The sequence below is a fragment of the Eschscholzia californica genome, unplaced genomic scaffold (assembly GCF_041429995.1).
Source record: "Eschscholzia californica isolate CP2 unplaced genomic scaffold, dmEscCali1.0.p SCAF_2, whole genome shotgun sequence".
Classification (NCBI taxonomy): Eukaryota; Viridiplantae; Streptophyta; class Magnoliopsida; order Ranunculales; family Papaveraceae; genus Eschscholzia; species Eschscholzia californica.
Window position 1 is genome coordinate 39,903,755 of NW_028238309.1, and position 13,662 is coordinate 39,917,416.

Genomic DNA, 13,662 nt, shown 5'->3' on the forward strand with positions numbered 1-13,662 from the left:
TTTAGACGAGGAAGTTTTTATGAAACCCCCTCCCGGCCTTTCGCTTAAGGGGGAGAATCGCGTATGTAAACTTAATAAATCACTTTATGGCCTCAAACAAGCTTCTCGCCGGTGGTTTTCTAAGTTCTCTTATGCCTTACTCGAACGCGGCTTCATTCAGTCCCTTGCAGATTACTCCTTATTTACCTATTCCAAAGGTTCTATATCTTTTTACGTCTTAGTCTATGTTGACGACATTATTATAACAGGCACGGATACAAATGTTATTTCAAATCTTAAAACTTTCTTTGACAATACATTCTCTCTCAAGGACCCCGACAAACTCTAATATTTTCTTGGAATTGAGGTCTCTCGCTCATCCTAAGGGATTTTTTTGTGTCAACGACGTTACACTCTCGATATACTTGAGGACTCCGGATTAACGGTTGCCCGTCCTTCCGCCTTCCCCATGGAACAAAAATCACGTGTGGGTCCCGATCATGGTACTCCATTACCCGACCCCACAATTTATCAGCGTCTAATTGGCCGTCTAATTTACCTCACGGCCACACGACCCGACATCACCTATGTTGTTAATAAACTAAGTCAATTCATGCAATCTCCTCACAACACTCACCTTGACGCCGCTCATAGAGTTCTCCATTATCTAAAAGGATCATTACTACAACATTTCTCTCTGCTTATAGTCCTCTTCACATCACTGGTTACAGTAGTTCTGATTGGGCTGGTTGTCCCAGTTCTCGCCATTCTACAACCAGTTATATCACTTTTTTGGGATCTAGTCCACTTTCATGGAAATCAAAGAAACAATCCACTGTTGCAAGATCTTCAGCTGAAGCTGAATATAGAGCTTTAGCCTCTCTCACATGCGAGCTTCAATGACTCAAATTTCTTCTTCATGATCTCGGTATCGATCATTCGCCTCCTATGTCTATTTACTGTGACAACCGAGCTGCCCTACATATCGCCGACAATCCTGTTTTTCACGAACGCACGAAGCACATCGAGATCGATTGTCACTTAGTCCGTGAGAAGATCAGAACTAAGCTAATTGCTACCCACTTTACTCCTACAACGAAACAACTGGCTGATGTCTTCACCAAACCATTGGGTGCAGATAACTTCAAGAAGATCATGAACAAGTTGGGCATTCTCTCCATTCCTGCTACAACTTGAGGGGGAGTATCACGGATCACATATCAGACCCACATGATCGGATCACCCAACTTGAGGGGGTGTATCTTTGAATATCCTAGTGTATCTTATCATAACATAAACTATAAATACTTGTAACCATAACACATATTGAATACAAGAGAAAATTATATCACTTATCTCTCTCCTTCTTCTCCCCTACTCGATTTCTCTCCCTTCATTGACAGTAGATAGACCTCTCGGGCTATCCCTCTCAATCTCGGTTTATTAAACTTCACATTAGTTACTTGAGTAAGACTTCAACTGTGTCCGTATGTCATTATGATTTTATTCAAGCGATTTTTTATTTACGAGAATAGGTTATTGCCGAACTTTATTAGTTAGTAGAGCAAACATTCATAATGGCTAAATTTTTCGCCAATTGACTTACAATGCATTCGGGAGTATCATAAATCTCCACAGTCTGATTTAGATCAACATTAAAATAATCTTTTGTAACAAGTGTGCTACCATATTAGCTTCACAAGGACAATATTGGAAAGTACTATTTCGAAGATTACCCACTTCACCTTGAATTTCCATAATGACCGGTCTAATTATCTATGGAGATTTTTCCAATTCTTTGGAACAAGCATGAATCACATTCATCGCATCACCTTCCGTTACACACTAATACATCCGGGAGCTTATTGCCAAATAGACCGCCAGCCTAGCAGTTTCGGCTTCCGTCTACTTTAGGCACTAATCTAGATTAAGCGTTTTTCTAGTTTTTAACATCATCTTTGTACTAAGTATTATGGAGAATCAATAAAGAACTTTATTTCTAAATTGAGATGTTATTAAAAGTGCTAAATTAAACAATCTATACCTAAGGATTCTAAACTTGGTTAAACACCTACAAGATAGGTTCAAATAACCAAAACATGAATCAACTGACAAGAAAGAAAGTCTTGAGTCAGAAACAGAGATTGATCTTCAAACGTACTTCTAACCTATCCATATTTGGAGTGTCCAAAAGGATTAAGATGAAGAACACGAATCAAACTCTATCCTCCAAAATCCACTAGTCTAGACATAGCTTCCCACAAAACTACCAAAATTTCGTCTAAAGCTAAAACTTGTAAAAAGCGTTACAAAACTAGCTAATATCTGACGTAATTTCTTTTTGAAAGAAATTTGGGCTTCTTCCACAACCAATCCAGAGAACAAAGTGTTTGTTGCTCATGATAGTATTCTTCTAGTAATTAGCACACCTAGTAGTCTGGGAGAAAAGTACTAATTATTACAAGAATAAGTGGGAGAAAAGTACAAGTCAATTTAATTCGATCATGAGAAAAATCATGAAGAGTCATGAAGAACAATCATGAAACTTGTACGAGACGATTAAATTCGACCAATAGCAACAAACTTCGGCTCCTCGGAAAAGGAAAGGTTAAAGATATGATCTTATAAACCCACCGCACACAAGCGAATGTCATTCGCAAGAGAACTCTCAAAGCAAATGAAAGTGTCTCTAAAGGAATATCTCAAAGTAGTTGAGAAAATTCCAAATTGTTGTTCAAAAGCCCTAAAAGGTCAAAAGTAAAATCTTAAAGACTCAGAAAATAAAGGTTATTTCTGAAGAGATAAAAGACCTGCGCAAAAACGGAAACTGACTCTAGATTTTGGCTAGAAGCCAAAATCATCATGGAATCCATATCTCGTCAAGACATGAAGCTAGATAATTTAAGTCAACGGAAGACCTAAATTGGTTTTCCAAAGTAGAAAACTGAGAAGGATGGAAACATTCATGTTTCCCGAAACTAGACAAGAAGAATAAGATTCTTCCATAGGCATGCTTCAGAAATTCATCGACGGATTAAAAGCACGCAAGAGTTAGAATCTTCAATTCAAAGAGGCAATCAAAGAAGTTTGATTCTTGAGGAATGAAGAAAAAACTTGAATCACGAGTTTCAAGAAGGTAAGTAGGAGAAACAAACCTTCCGGGTCCGTATGCAGAGTACATACAAAAGATTGAGTACGACATAAGATGTTGTGTAACAGTGAACACACTGACTCAATAAAAGGACCACATACAAGGATGAAATGCCATTTTAGGCATCTGGAGATCTATAAGCATAGATAAAAAAAGATGATAGGATTAGAGAGACTCAGTACGCTGAGATGCTTGAGATCCGAAACAGAAAATCTAAGACTCGAAAAAGTCTAAAAGAATTTCGATCCAAAACTCATGACAAAGAGCGTTGCCAAATCGGAGTTTGAAAAGACACCGATGACCAAGCACGCATGAGAGAGACGTTTATGTTTGAAAACATAAAGTCAAGTCATGTTGAACGTGATTAGCATTTAGACATCCAATTCGAATTGGAAACCCGAAACACTACTGAAACATCCTAGAAGGCTAAAGGATGAAAGTAGTACAAATAGTCATCGTAGCAAACTTTCAGACATGGAAGGAAAGTAGGCTTAAAAGTGTTTAAGCCGTAACCGTTGCAAATTCTACATAAGAAATTAAAAGCCTTAAATCTAGTAAAGATTACTAGATATTATCAAGGTTGAAGATAGCAATCTTCAAATTAATTGATAATAAGCAAAGTTTAAAACCGACTACCACGGTAGTCAAACTAAACTGTCACCTAAGACATAGTATGAGATTCATACACAGTCTAAGGCATGAGGTAAATTTGGAATAAACCTCGACAAGTAAAACTGAGTGGGTAAAAAGAGTTTTACGGAAGAGGCTAAGATTTACAACTTTCGTTATCAGAAATAATAGAGTTATTTCACAAGTCGTCTAAATTTGGTTTAGTGTTTAAACGACAGTCCATTGATGATAAAACATTCCGAATAGGTTTGTCAGATACGTGATCTGATGAATGAAACCCTATTAAGTGAACCTGGAATATTTATTGTCAAATCTCTAGTCCAGGTCATTGCATGGATAACAATGACTCATGAAGATTAGTACGGGAGTCGATGGGATAACGCAGTTTCATGGGCTATAGGAATAGTATATTCGATTCGACTACGTGGGTGTGTAAAAGGTTTATACACTGGATAACTCTCTAATGAGAAGTACATCACTCTTGATGAACGTCAAATACTTCTCAAAAGACAAGATTGGAGAGATTCCTCAAAACATGAGTGCTCCACTCATCTTATGTAAGGAATGTCCGACTTTGATTCCGTCAAACACCGCGCCATAAAAGGAGGTTATAAAGACAGATAATGGGAAGGACAAGATAGACATGAAGTTAAGTGGGAGCGTAAGAATGGATTGTGTCATCCTAATCACATTAGGTCAAAAGTGTCTCAAGGCCACTTGATGAGTGACAACTGAAAATGCGTGGTCACGCTCAAACGGATTAAGAATTAATCGTTTGTCTTTTACAGTTGTACTCGGAGATCAAGAAAGTCTGAATGACGTGACGTATCAGATGGGATACTAAATTGACATGGGAATCGAGGCATTGCACTTGTTCTAAGTCCAAGTGGGAGTACGAAGTAATTCGCGGCTAACTTCGATCGGATCTTACATCGGGTTACACATAAGAATGGGTATTTAATCGGATGATATGACTAGTGGGAGTGTGATATAACATTGGGAATGTCCCATAAACATATCTGACAGGGCTAAATAGAATTTGGGCAAAAGATAGCAAAAAAGCCCGAAATAAGGGTTTTGGGCCTAGGCCGGTTCAGGTACTTCCAGGACTCGGATTGGGGTAAATTTTGGAGGGTGAGTTTTTGACATACCGAGTAGTATGCACGCATAATTTCGTTGTGTTTGGATACCTCCTCCTTAGGGAATTGAGAAAATATCATCAATTGCTATTTTCGACCATTTCCCTAAATCTTATTCTAAAGGGTGTTTTAGGAAACCTTTGAGGAGGTGTATTCTCATTAGGGTTCTATATAAACACTCTTAGGGCAGAGAATAAGGTGTGGAATTTTTCTCTCTAAGCTTTCTTACTCTACCACATCAAGTAGAGAAGAGAAAGTGAGCTAATTTCCAAGCTATCTTTTAGTCAAGCAAGAAGAAGGTCTTCTTATTATCAAACCACCGTTAGAGTGCAAGCGAGCTTTCAAGGAGGGAGATTAAATACACCGTTCGGTGTCCCAAGTAGAGGAGCTATGTTTGAAGCTCTTGGTCTTCTTTAATCTATTCAACTAGCTCGAGGGAAATAGCGATTAAGGTAATCTACTATCTTCCTATTAGTTAATTACTAGTTTTGCATGATGATCTTGGGGATACTTGTGTTAGACATTAGATGTCGTTATCCGCTATAAACACTAGTATAAGGGTATAATTCCCTTCAGAATTCAGTACTTGAGAACTCTTGTAACATGATTTGTGCCTCTTGAATGATTCGGTAAATGTTTTTAAACGTGCATTTATTTTGCGCTATCCACAAGCATCAAGTCACATATATTCTTAGGTTAATGATATCATTTTCTTCATTTCCACTAGCCATTTACATACTAGCGATTTGAAATCTTCATCTCTGTCTACCCTTGTGTAAAGGGTAACTCATCCATAGCTCCCTCGATATCCTACATTTTCGGAATAAATAGTCTATATCTTCCTCAACTTCTTTGCACATTGCAGACACCTTTGAGATTTTGTGGATTAAATTTGAAAGCTCAATTTTGTAGGTAAGAGCATCATGTAATAATCTCCATACAAAATTTTGGACCCTCGGCATCTAATGATTTTTATCCCATAATTTCTTCCATGACAAACCATGCGGTAACTCATTGATTGATGAGGAACTCGGTGCTGCCCTAGATATTGAGGTATATAAGGATTTCGTAGTAAAATTCCCCGTTTCCATGTGTACCCATATCAACTTATCTTCCAAAGCCATGTTATTCAAAGGAATCTGAAGTATTGCTTTAGTCGATATAGCATCAAAAATATTCTATATGAGTCTCGCTTGCATTGAATAGACCCTTCACAAAGAAAATGTTCGACATATCCACCTCATCAGACTTTTGTTTTGTTTAAATTCCCTTAGGTGTGGTACCCATGGGTTATCCCAAACTCATGTTAAAGTACCATTACCAATCATAAAACAAACTCCATCTTCTAAATATTGTGGCATCTCCACTAAACTCTTCCAAGTACATGTAGTAGATGATTTTATTTCATAATTCCAGAAAGATTGTGATTTAGGTCTTTTGCTTTTACAAATTTTGCCCACAATGCATTTGGTTCCGTAAAAAATCTCCAGGTAAGTTTACCTATCATTGATTTATAAACGAAAGAACGTAAGAAACAATAATTACATTTCCATCTCACTCCCTCAATCTTTTATCGCTTATTCATTCTCTACCAAGTAAAATATAATTTTCAAAGAAAGTGAAAAGAGAGAGTGAGAGAGAAGGCCCATACATGACGGGGGTGAAGATCTCGTTATGTACCCTTGAACGTGAATATAAAGATGATAATACAAAGATAACGAATGGGTAGTTAGTGCATTAGTAGTTGTTATGATTTTGTGGAACATGAATATTACAAATTTTATGGAACATGAATATTTCAAACACACACTACAAAATCCCTCGCATAACTGTTTTATCCCTAGAGAGAGAAAGAGCGAGATCTTCTAGTTCTCCAGTCTCCCTTCGCCGGAATTTCCTCTTTTATGTATTTATTTTCTCCTTCAATCTATTATAAGCATTATGGAGAAGCATGGAGAGGAAGAGATGAGGACGGTGGTTAGGGTGATTGATTTTTGACTCCGATTGGTCATCTCTTTCTTCAAAACAGGAGAAACCGACACCACAAGTGTGGATGACTACGGTGATCCTTGATCAAGAAAGACGACGGTGATCCTTCTCTGTGAGTTTCTCTCTCCTTTACTCTTTTTTTCATGTCCCTCTCGGTATTGAACCATCATGATCTCTTTCGATATTTTATGACATCAGAAACCCTAAACTCTAGGGTTCAAACAAACGATTGTCTATTCGACTCGATATTAAGGGAACTCGGGTTCTTCTTCGTTTGGATCTGATCGGCTGATCTATATACATGCATGAGGGGAAATCGACTCAGTATTGAACTTGCTAGTCAAATGGGTTATTCCTCGATGGATCTTGCTGAAAAGATTATGGTTGGTTGTAGACGATATTCAAAACAACATTTGATATTGTCGGTACCAAGGGTGTAACTTCTTAGAGAAACTTGGTGTTCTTGATGATACCGTAATTCATCTCTCCTGATTATATATAATTAAGTATAATATAGTTCACGACTTTTAGGGTCCTCTCATCTGTGATCTTTAGGATCTTTTTTGTGATCTATAAGGTATTTTTATTTCGTTTTTGCAATATTGTACTCGTTTACCTTCATGTTGTCTTTACTTTTGTAAGTTTCGTGTTGCAATTTATGATAGTAAATCCATGTAGTACTCAAAGGAGTCAAAGTCTTCAAATCATGTAATATATTGGATTTAAATCCTACATACGAATGAAAGTTCTGGTTTATGTCAATAACCTCATAATAGCATGCGATTTATTTCTCCCATTTTCTCTCTTGGTCTCTTTAATTTTCAATGTCCCATAATAGCTTTTAGGGTGACCTTTTAGAAGTTAAGATAGTTGTTATTTGTAAACAAAAAATAGGATATAAAAGTAAAAAAGATGTTTACTAAGTTAGAAAATGAAACTGAATTTGAGTGGGAGAGATTTTTAGGGGTAGTTACCAAGTCTTTTGACGTGACAAAAGAATGAGAAACTGAATTTGAGTATGAATAGTTTTTAAAAATTTCAGATATATCTTAATCTTAGATTAAGAAAGTTGAAGTTACAATCTAACGGACGTGAATTTCTCAGACATAAATCTACGACTCTCCTCAAAAAAGTCATTAAGTATATAACATATATATATATATATATATATATATATATATATATGTTTTCCAAGAAGCACTTTGATGAAATTCGGCCCTTACTATTTCAACCACTACATTAAATGAACTCAAATAAATGATCATATATACTAATCCAAGTGGGAAGGGGAAAGTGGACAAATACATTATCTTCCATACTTCTCACCCACTAATTTGAACCATGAAATTACCACCTCTAGTATGACACATTGAAACATATATATGTAGGTTGCCCACTTGTTCCCAATGTTTATTATCTATCCAACCCCACACAATATTTTATTAATATTCAGCAGTAGTTCACTTGGGTCTTTTCAAGAATCACAATTCTAACAAATTTCTTTATGTTCTATAAAGAGGGAGATGATAATATTTATAAATGTATATTTTGATAAACTTGCAGTGCTAAAAGCTAAATATCCTTTTAGAAGCCACTAACTTTAGCTTTCCCAACTTGACATTCTCTTTTTTCCTATAGTTTTTTCCAATGATATATTATATTGTTGACGTATCACTAAATTTTTTGTGAGTTGATAGCCGAAATTAATCATGAATTTGAAACTACAAACACTCAGAATTGTTAGCAATACCAAATGCTATTGGCCAAAGTACGAACGACGAAGTCGGAATATGGGTCCTTGGACAAACTTATTTTCTTTGATTATAATATTTCATCAGTTTCCTTTATATATTTAACATATTCAAAAGGATAAAGATAGTTATCACTACTTGATTAGTCTTCCTCTACACATACAAAACTTTGAAAGATATATTATCAGCCTACTTAGACTCTTCAATTTCTGTATGATAATAAGATAAGTAGGGGAAAGAGGTGAAAATGACCCTATTTTTCTCAATCTCATGTCTCCATTTTTGTTCTATTACGATGGTGAAATAGAAAATCGAGAAAACGTATAACACTATAACGTAGAGTTTTATATAAAACTACAGATGTTCAATTGATAAATGTATATTGGATGAAACAATAAAGGAACCACAAACTTAAAATACAAAAGTTACCTAAGTACATAACTGTAAGATATGTGAATAAAAAGTTAAGTTGGAGTGAAAAATCAGTCAATATCACCAAAACAGTAGAAACAGCTAGCACCTTTTTATCCACAAGCAAATATAGCAGAATATCAAGGATAGAGTGTACTGGGGTTTTGTTTAGCTGGGTCCACTCCACATACTGATGTATGTGTAGTACTCATCCGTGATAGAGATCATAACAAGTTAATATCGTATCTATTGTACACTGAGAAGTTTTGAATTACCTTTAGCTCAATAACAAATTAATACATTTTCAACAAAAAAAAAAAACAAATTAATACATTATACATATAGTTGAGTGAAGGAATATCAGCACCCAGATGAATTGCTCTTGGCGGGCGGATGGTTAGTTTGACTTGGGCTGATGAATATGGACCATACTCTCTTAGCACCCAAATTTAGTGATGAAGAAAGATAGCCCGAAAAAATATTGTCTGCAGACTACCATTACCGACGACTATTAGTGACCTTTTAGAAACAAGTCCTCAAAACTCCACGGCCTCCACCCCCACCATTAACTTCTCCCTCTCTCTTCTCTTTCTCCATGATCTATCGAAAGTGAACCTTTTCTCTCTAGAATCGACTAAAATCCTAAGATTTCAATCTTTCTCTAGAATGGATCTTATGGTTTGAGTATAAATTTGTTCGAGAGTTTCAGTTAATTTGTTGATTTTAAAAGAGAGAGATATCAACTATTGAACTGGAGAGAAAAAAGAGAAAAAATAACATGAGAAAAAAATAACAAAAAAAAGAGAGAGAAAATGATGGTGGCTGGAGATGGTGGTCGGCACAAGATTGTGATGGTGGGGGGAGAGGATTGAAAGAAAAAAGTGGTGGCTATGTGCAGTGGAGAGGCCAGAAAATTTTATGAGTGGGGGCACTTTTTTGTTATAGTTAGTGAAAGAATTTCATAGTATACGATCAGATTAGAATCAAAAAATAAATTTTCAACAAAATTTTATTTATAGTTTAGATATTTCATGGTAATTTTGATGTACAACAAGTAATCTCTAATTTTCTCATCAATATGGTTTGGAGATCTTTCCCCAACTGCATTCCCAAAAAATATTAAAATAAAAAACAAAGGAAGGAATGAAGAGATAGTGGTGAAGATTAAAAAAACGATGGTGGATATGATCAAGAGAAAGTGATCGTAATGGAAAAAAAAAATAAAGATAAACTTTTCTTTCTAATAACACGTTTACTATAACAAACGTGTAAAAAAATAATCTTGAAGTCCAAAATACATACAAGTCACTAAAAAAATCAGACATAATCAAAACTAAGGGAGTTATTTAGAAAATTCATCATCTATACGAAGTCGTTTTATTAAGTTGGTCACTTTGAGGAGGTCAAAATTGAATTAGTTCAATTGATAAGAACCAATTTTAGACCAAACATGCACTTTATAAAGTATTTTCAATAAGCAGTCATCTTAAACCAAGCAATACTTTCAACTAAAGTAAGGGAAATGATAAAGATACAAAAGATTTTGACAAAAAATGGTTCCCAGCTGATGTGGCGGGTGTGGTTTCAAACTTTGACCAAATCTAGGCCGTTGAGAGATGAAAATCACAACCGCCACATCAGTTGGGAACTTTTTTTTGTCAAAATCTTTTGTGATTCTTGCATCTCTCCTAAAGTAAATAGTAGACATTCTACGAAAAAAGTGTAAGTAGTGAAAATGCAAGAAAAAAAGGTGTTGTGTGTGGGTCGATCCCAAGACCTCCACAATGTAATCCAAACATTTCACCACTTGAGCAAGAAAAGAAATCAATTTAAAAAGTGAAACTATAGATACATAATATGTGGGCTCGCCCCTGGCTATGTGCTTGCTCAAAAATTCATAATAGACCAGGTGCTAATAGAATAGTTCGTTTTGAGCCATTCATCCGGGTCCTTTGGGTAACATTTACAGTAAAGAAAGGGATGCGCCTATTGGCTCCCTCCTTTTTTTTACAGTGAAGGACGGATGCTTTAGAGGAAGTTACTTCTGGCGATAAGTCTCGGAAGACAAGAGAGACAGAGGTATCTGATCCACCGTCCATCAAATCAATGAAAAGACAAACCCCATCAAGATACTACAGATTAGAAAGAGAAAACAGTGATAGAGATGTAGAGAGAGAAAATAAAAGAACCAGACAGAAAGCAGTGTCCTTATTTTCATTTTTTCCCCATAAAGTGATGCCTGGAGAATCTGGCACAAAATCTTCTTAACAGAGAAGAAAAAGATCATAAGTTCATAAAATCTTTCCCTTCCCCCCAAAACTCAACAACAATTACCCATATCTCTCTTTATATAAGCCACTAAAAATCTCTTAAATTCCCAGCTCAGAACTCTTAAAGAAGAAGAAGAAAGCTCATTAATTGATTAATTAAGAGTAATGGGTAGTCTGGTTCAAGTAAAAGAAGCAATCTTGATTACTCCATCTTCTCCAACTCCATCTCACGTTCTTCCTCTCTCATCTCTTGATTCACAACTTTTCATTCGATTCACAATCGAATACCTCCTCATCTACCGTCCGATTAGTGGTTCAGACCGTGACTCGATCGCGGCTCGAGTAAAAGCAGCACTAGGTGGAGCCTTGGTCCCTTATTACCCACTAGCGGGTCGAGTCAGGGGTTCAGCTAATGGCTCTCATCTTGAAGTCGTTTGTCGTGGACAAGGTGCGGCATACGTTGAGGCCGTATCAGATATATCTAGCTCCGAGTTTGAACAAGCTCCACGTTACTCAACTCAGTGGAATGATCTTCTCTCAGTCCACGTGGCTGATGTTCTTCGTGGATCGCCTCCTCTTTTCGTCCAGCTTACCTGGTTATCGGATGGTGCTGCTGCTCTTGGTGTTGGCATCAGTCATTGTATTTGTGATGGAATCGGTAGTGCTGAGTTTCTTAATTTATTTGCCGATTTAGCAACAAATCGTCGTCAACTCAGTCACTTAAAACCCAAACCCGTTTGGGACCGCCACCTTCTTAACCCAACCCCAGTAACCTCAATAACCGGTCGACGAGTTACGAATCGTTCGATTTCGCATCCGGAGTTTAACCGAGTTCAAGATTTATGCGGGTTTGTCTCTCGATTCGCTAGAGAGCCGTTAATTCCAACTTCCGTTATATTCACTCAAAAATCGTTAACCGAGTTGAAGAAACTAGCTTCGTCAACGAGTCAACAGAAAGAGTACTCAAAGTACACGTCATTTGAAGTGTTGTCAGCGCACGTGTGGAGATGTTGGGCTATGTCACTAGAATTACCACAAACACAAACACTAAGAATGTTGTTTAGTGTTAATGTTCGAAACCGAGTCAAACCGGGTTTACCCGACGGGTTTTACGGAAACGGGTTTGTGCTCGGATGTGCCCAGACTAGTGTTGGGGAGTTGACGGGTAAAGGGTTGGGTTGGGCGAGCGGGTTGGTTAAAAAAGCAAAAGAGAGAGTTGGAGATGAGTATGTTAAATCTGTTGTGGAAGCCGTGAGTGGGTCGAGTACAATGCCCGACTCGGTAGGGGTGTTGATAGTGTCGCAATGGTCAAGGCTAGGGTTAGAGAAGGTTGACTTTGGGATGGGAAAACCGGTCCACATAGGACCGGTGACAAGTGATAGGTACTGTTTGTTTTTGCCGGTAAATGAGGAAAGAGAAGGAGTGAAGGTGATGGTAGCAGTGCCCAAGAGTGCAGTAAGAAAGTATGAATGTCTGGTCAAACCTCCTTGTTCCTAATTTTCTTCTCTTTCTTGTTTGTTACTATGATTATCATGACTTGAGTCAAAATTATTCATTTAATTATTTTGTTCCAATCAATAGTTCAATTTGGAGTTTGTTCTATTTTCTTTTCTTTTCGAAAAGTTCATTGCTTTTTATGATAGAAACAGAACTCTTAAACCTCAATGATAGGTACTATTTAATGAATGTATTGTTACTCTTTCGAATGATTAAAATCAATTCTCCGCATAAAAATTGTCAAGGGAAAATGTCGATGTCCATGCTGACATAACCGACCCATGTGCTCTTGTCCACCTTTTTTTTTTTTTTTTTTTTTTTTGTTGAAAGGTGCTCTTGTCCACCTTACCATCTAGATCCCTCTATGGTAGGTCAAGTCTACCGTTCTAGACAAGAACCGGCCTTTTAATGCTAAAAGGAGAATTTGTTTTTTTGCGAATTTCGTATTTAAAGTTTATTAGTCTCAATAAAATTGCCAAAGCACTCGCTATATTTTTTTTTCTGGTAAACAAAACAATCACTATATTTCATAAGAATTTTTTGATGAAAGGCCCAATTTTTGGGCCCAAATACAAAAAAAAATCCAACAGGAATTATTAACCCACCCAAAACCCAAAAATCAACTAATATCTCAAATCAAACCCAAATACACATCCCTATGCTCAATCTGGACCCAACTTGTATCTCTAAGACCTAATATTTTCTTCTAATCCCTCTTTTGCCCTCCTATATATATCCAACAACTCTCTCCCTCTATAAGAAACCATATCTTTCTCTCTCCAAAATATCTCTCTTCCGGAAATCAAATATCTTTCTCTCTCCATAATCTGTTTTCACTTTCTCTC

General features: G+C 36.6%; 1 protein-coding gene across 1 annotated transcript; it reads left to right on the plus strand.

The window, feature by feature from the left end:
- The first annotated feature begins 11,210 nt into the window (after positions 1–11,210).
- LOC147557860 (HXXXD-type acyl-transferase family protein) lies at positions 11,211–12,922 on the plus strand. The gene has a single exon (XM_086659443.1). The coding sequence runs from the start codon at positions 11,486–11,488 to the stop codon at positions 12,815–12,817; it is 1,332 nt and encodes a 443-aa protein (XP_086515569.1). The 5' UTR covers positions 11,211–11,485; the 3' UTR covers positions 12,818–12,922.
- The last annotated feature ends 740 nt before the right edge of the window (positions 12,923–13,662 follow it).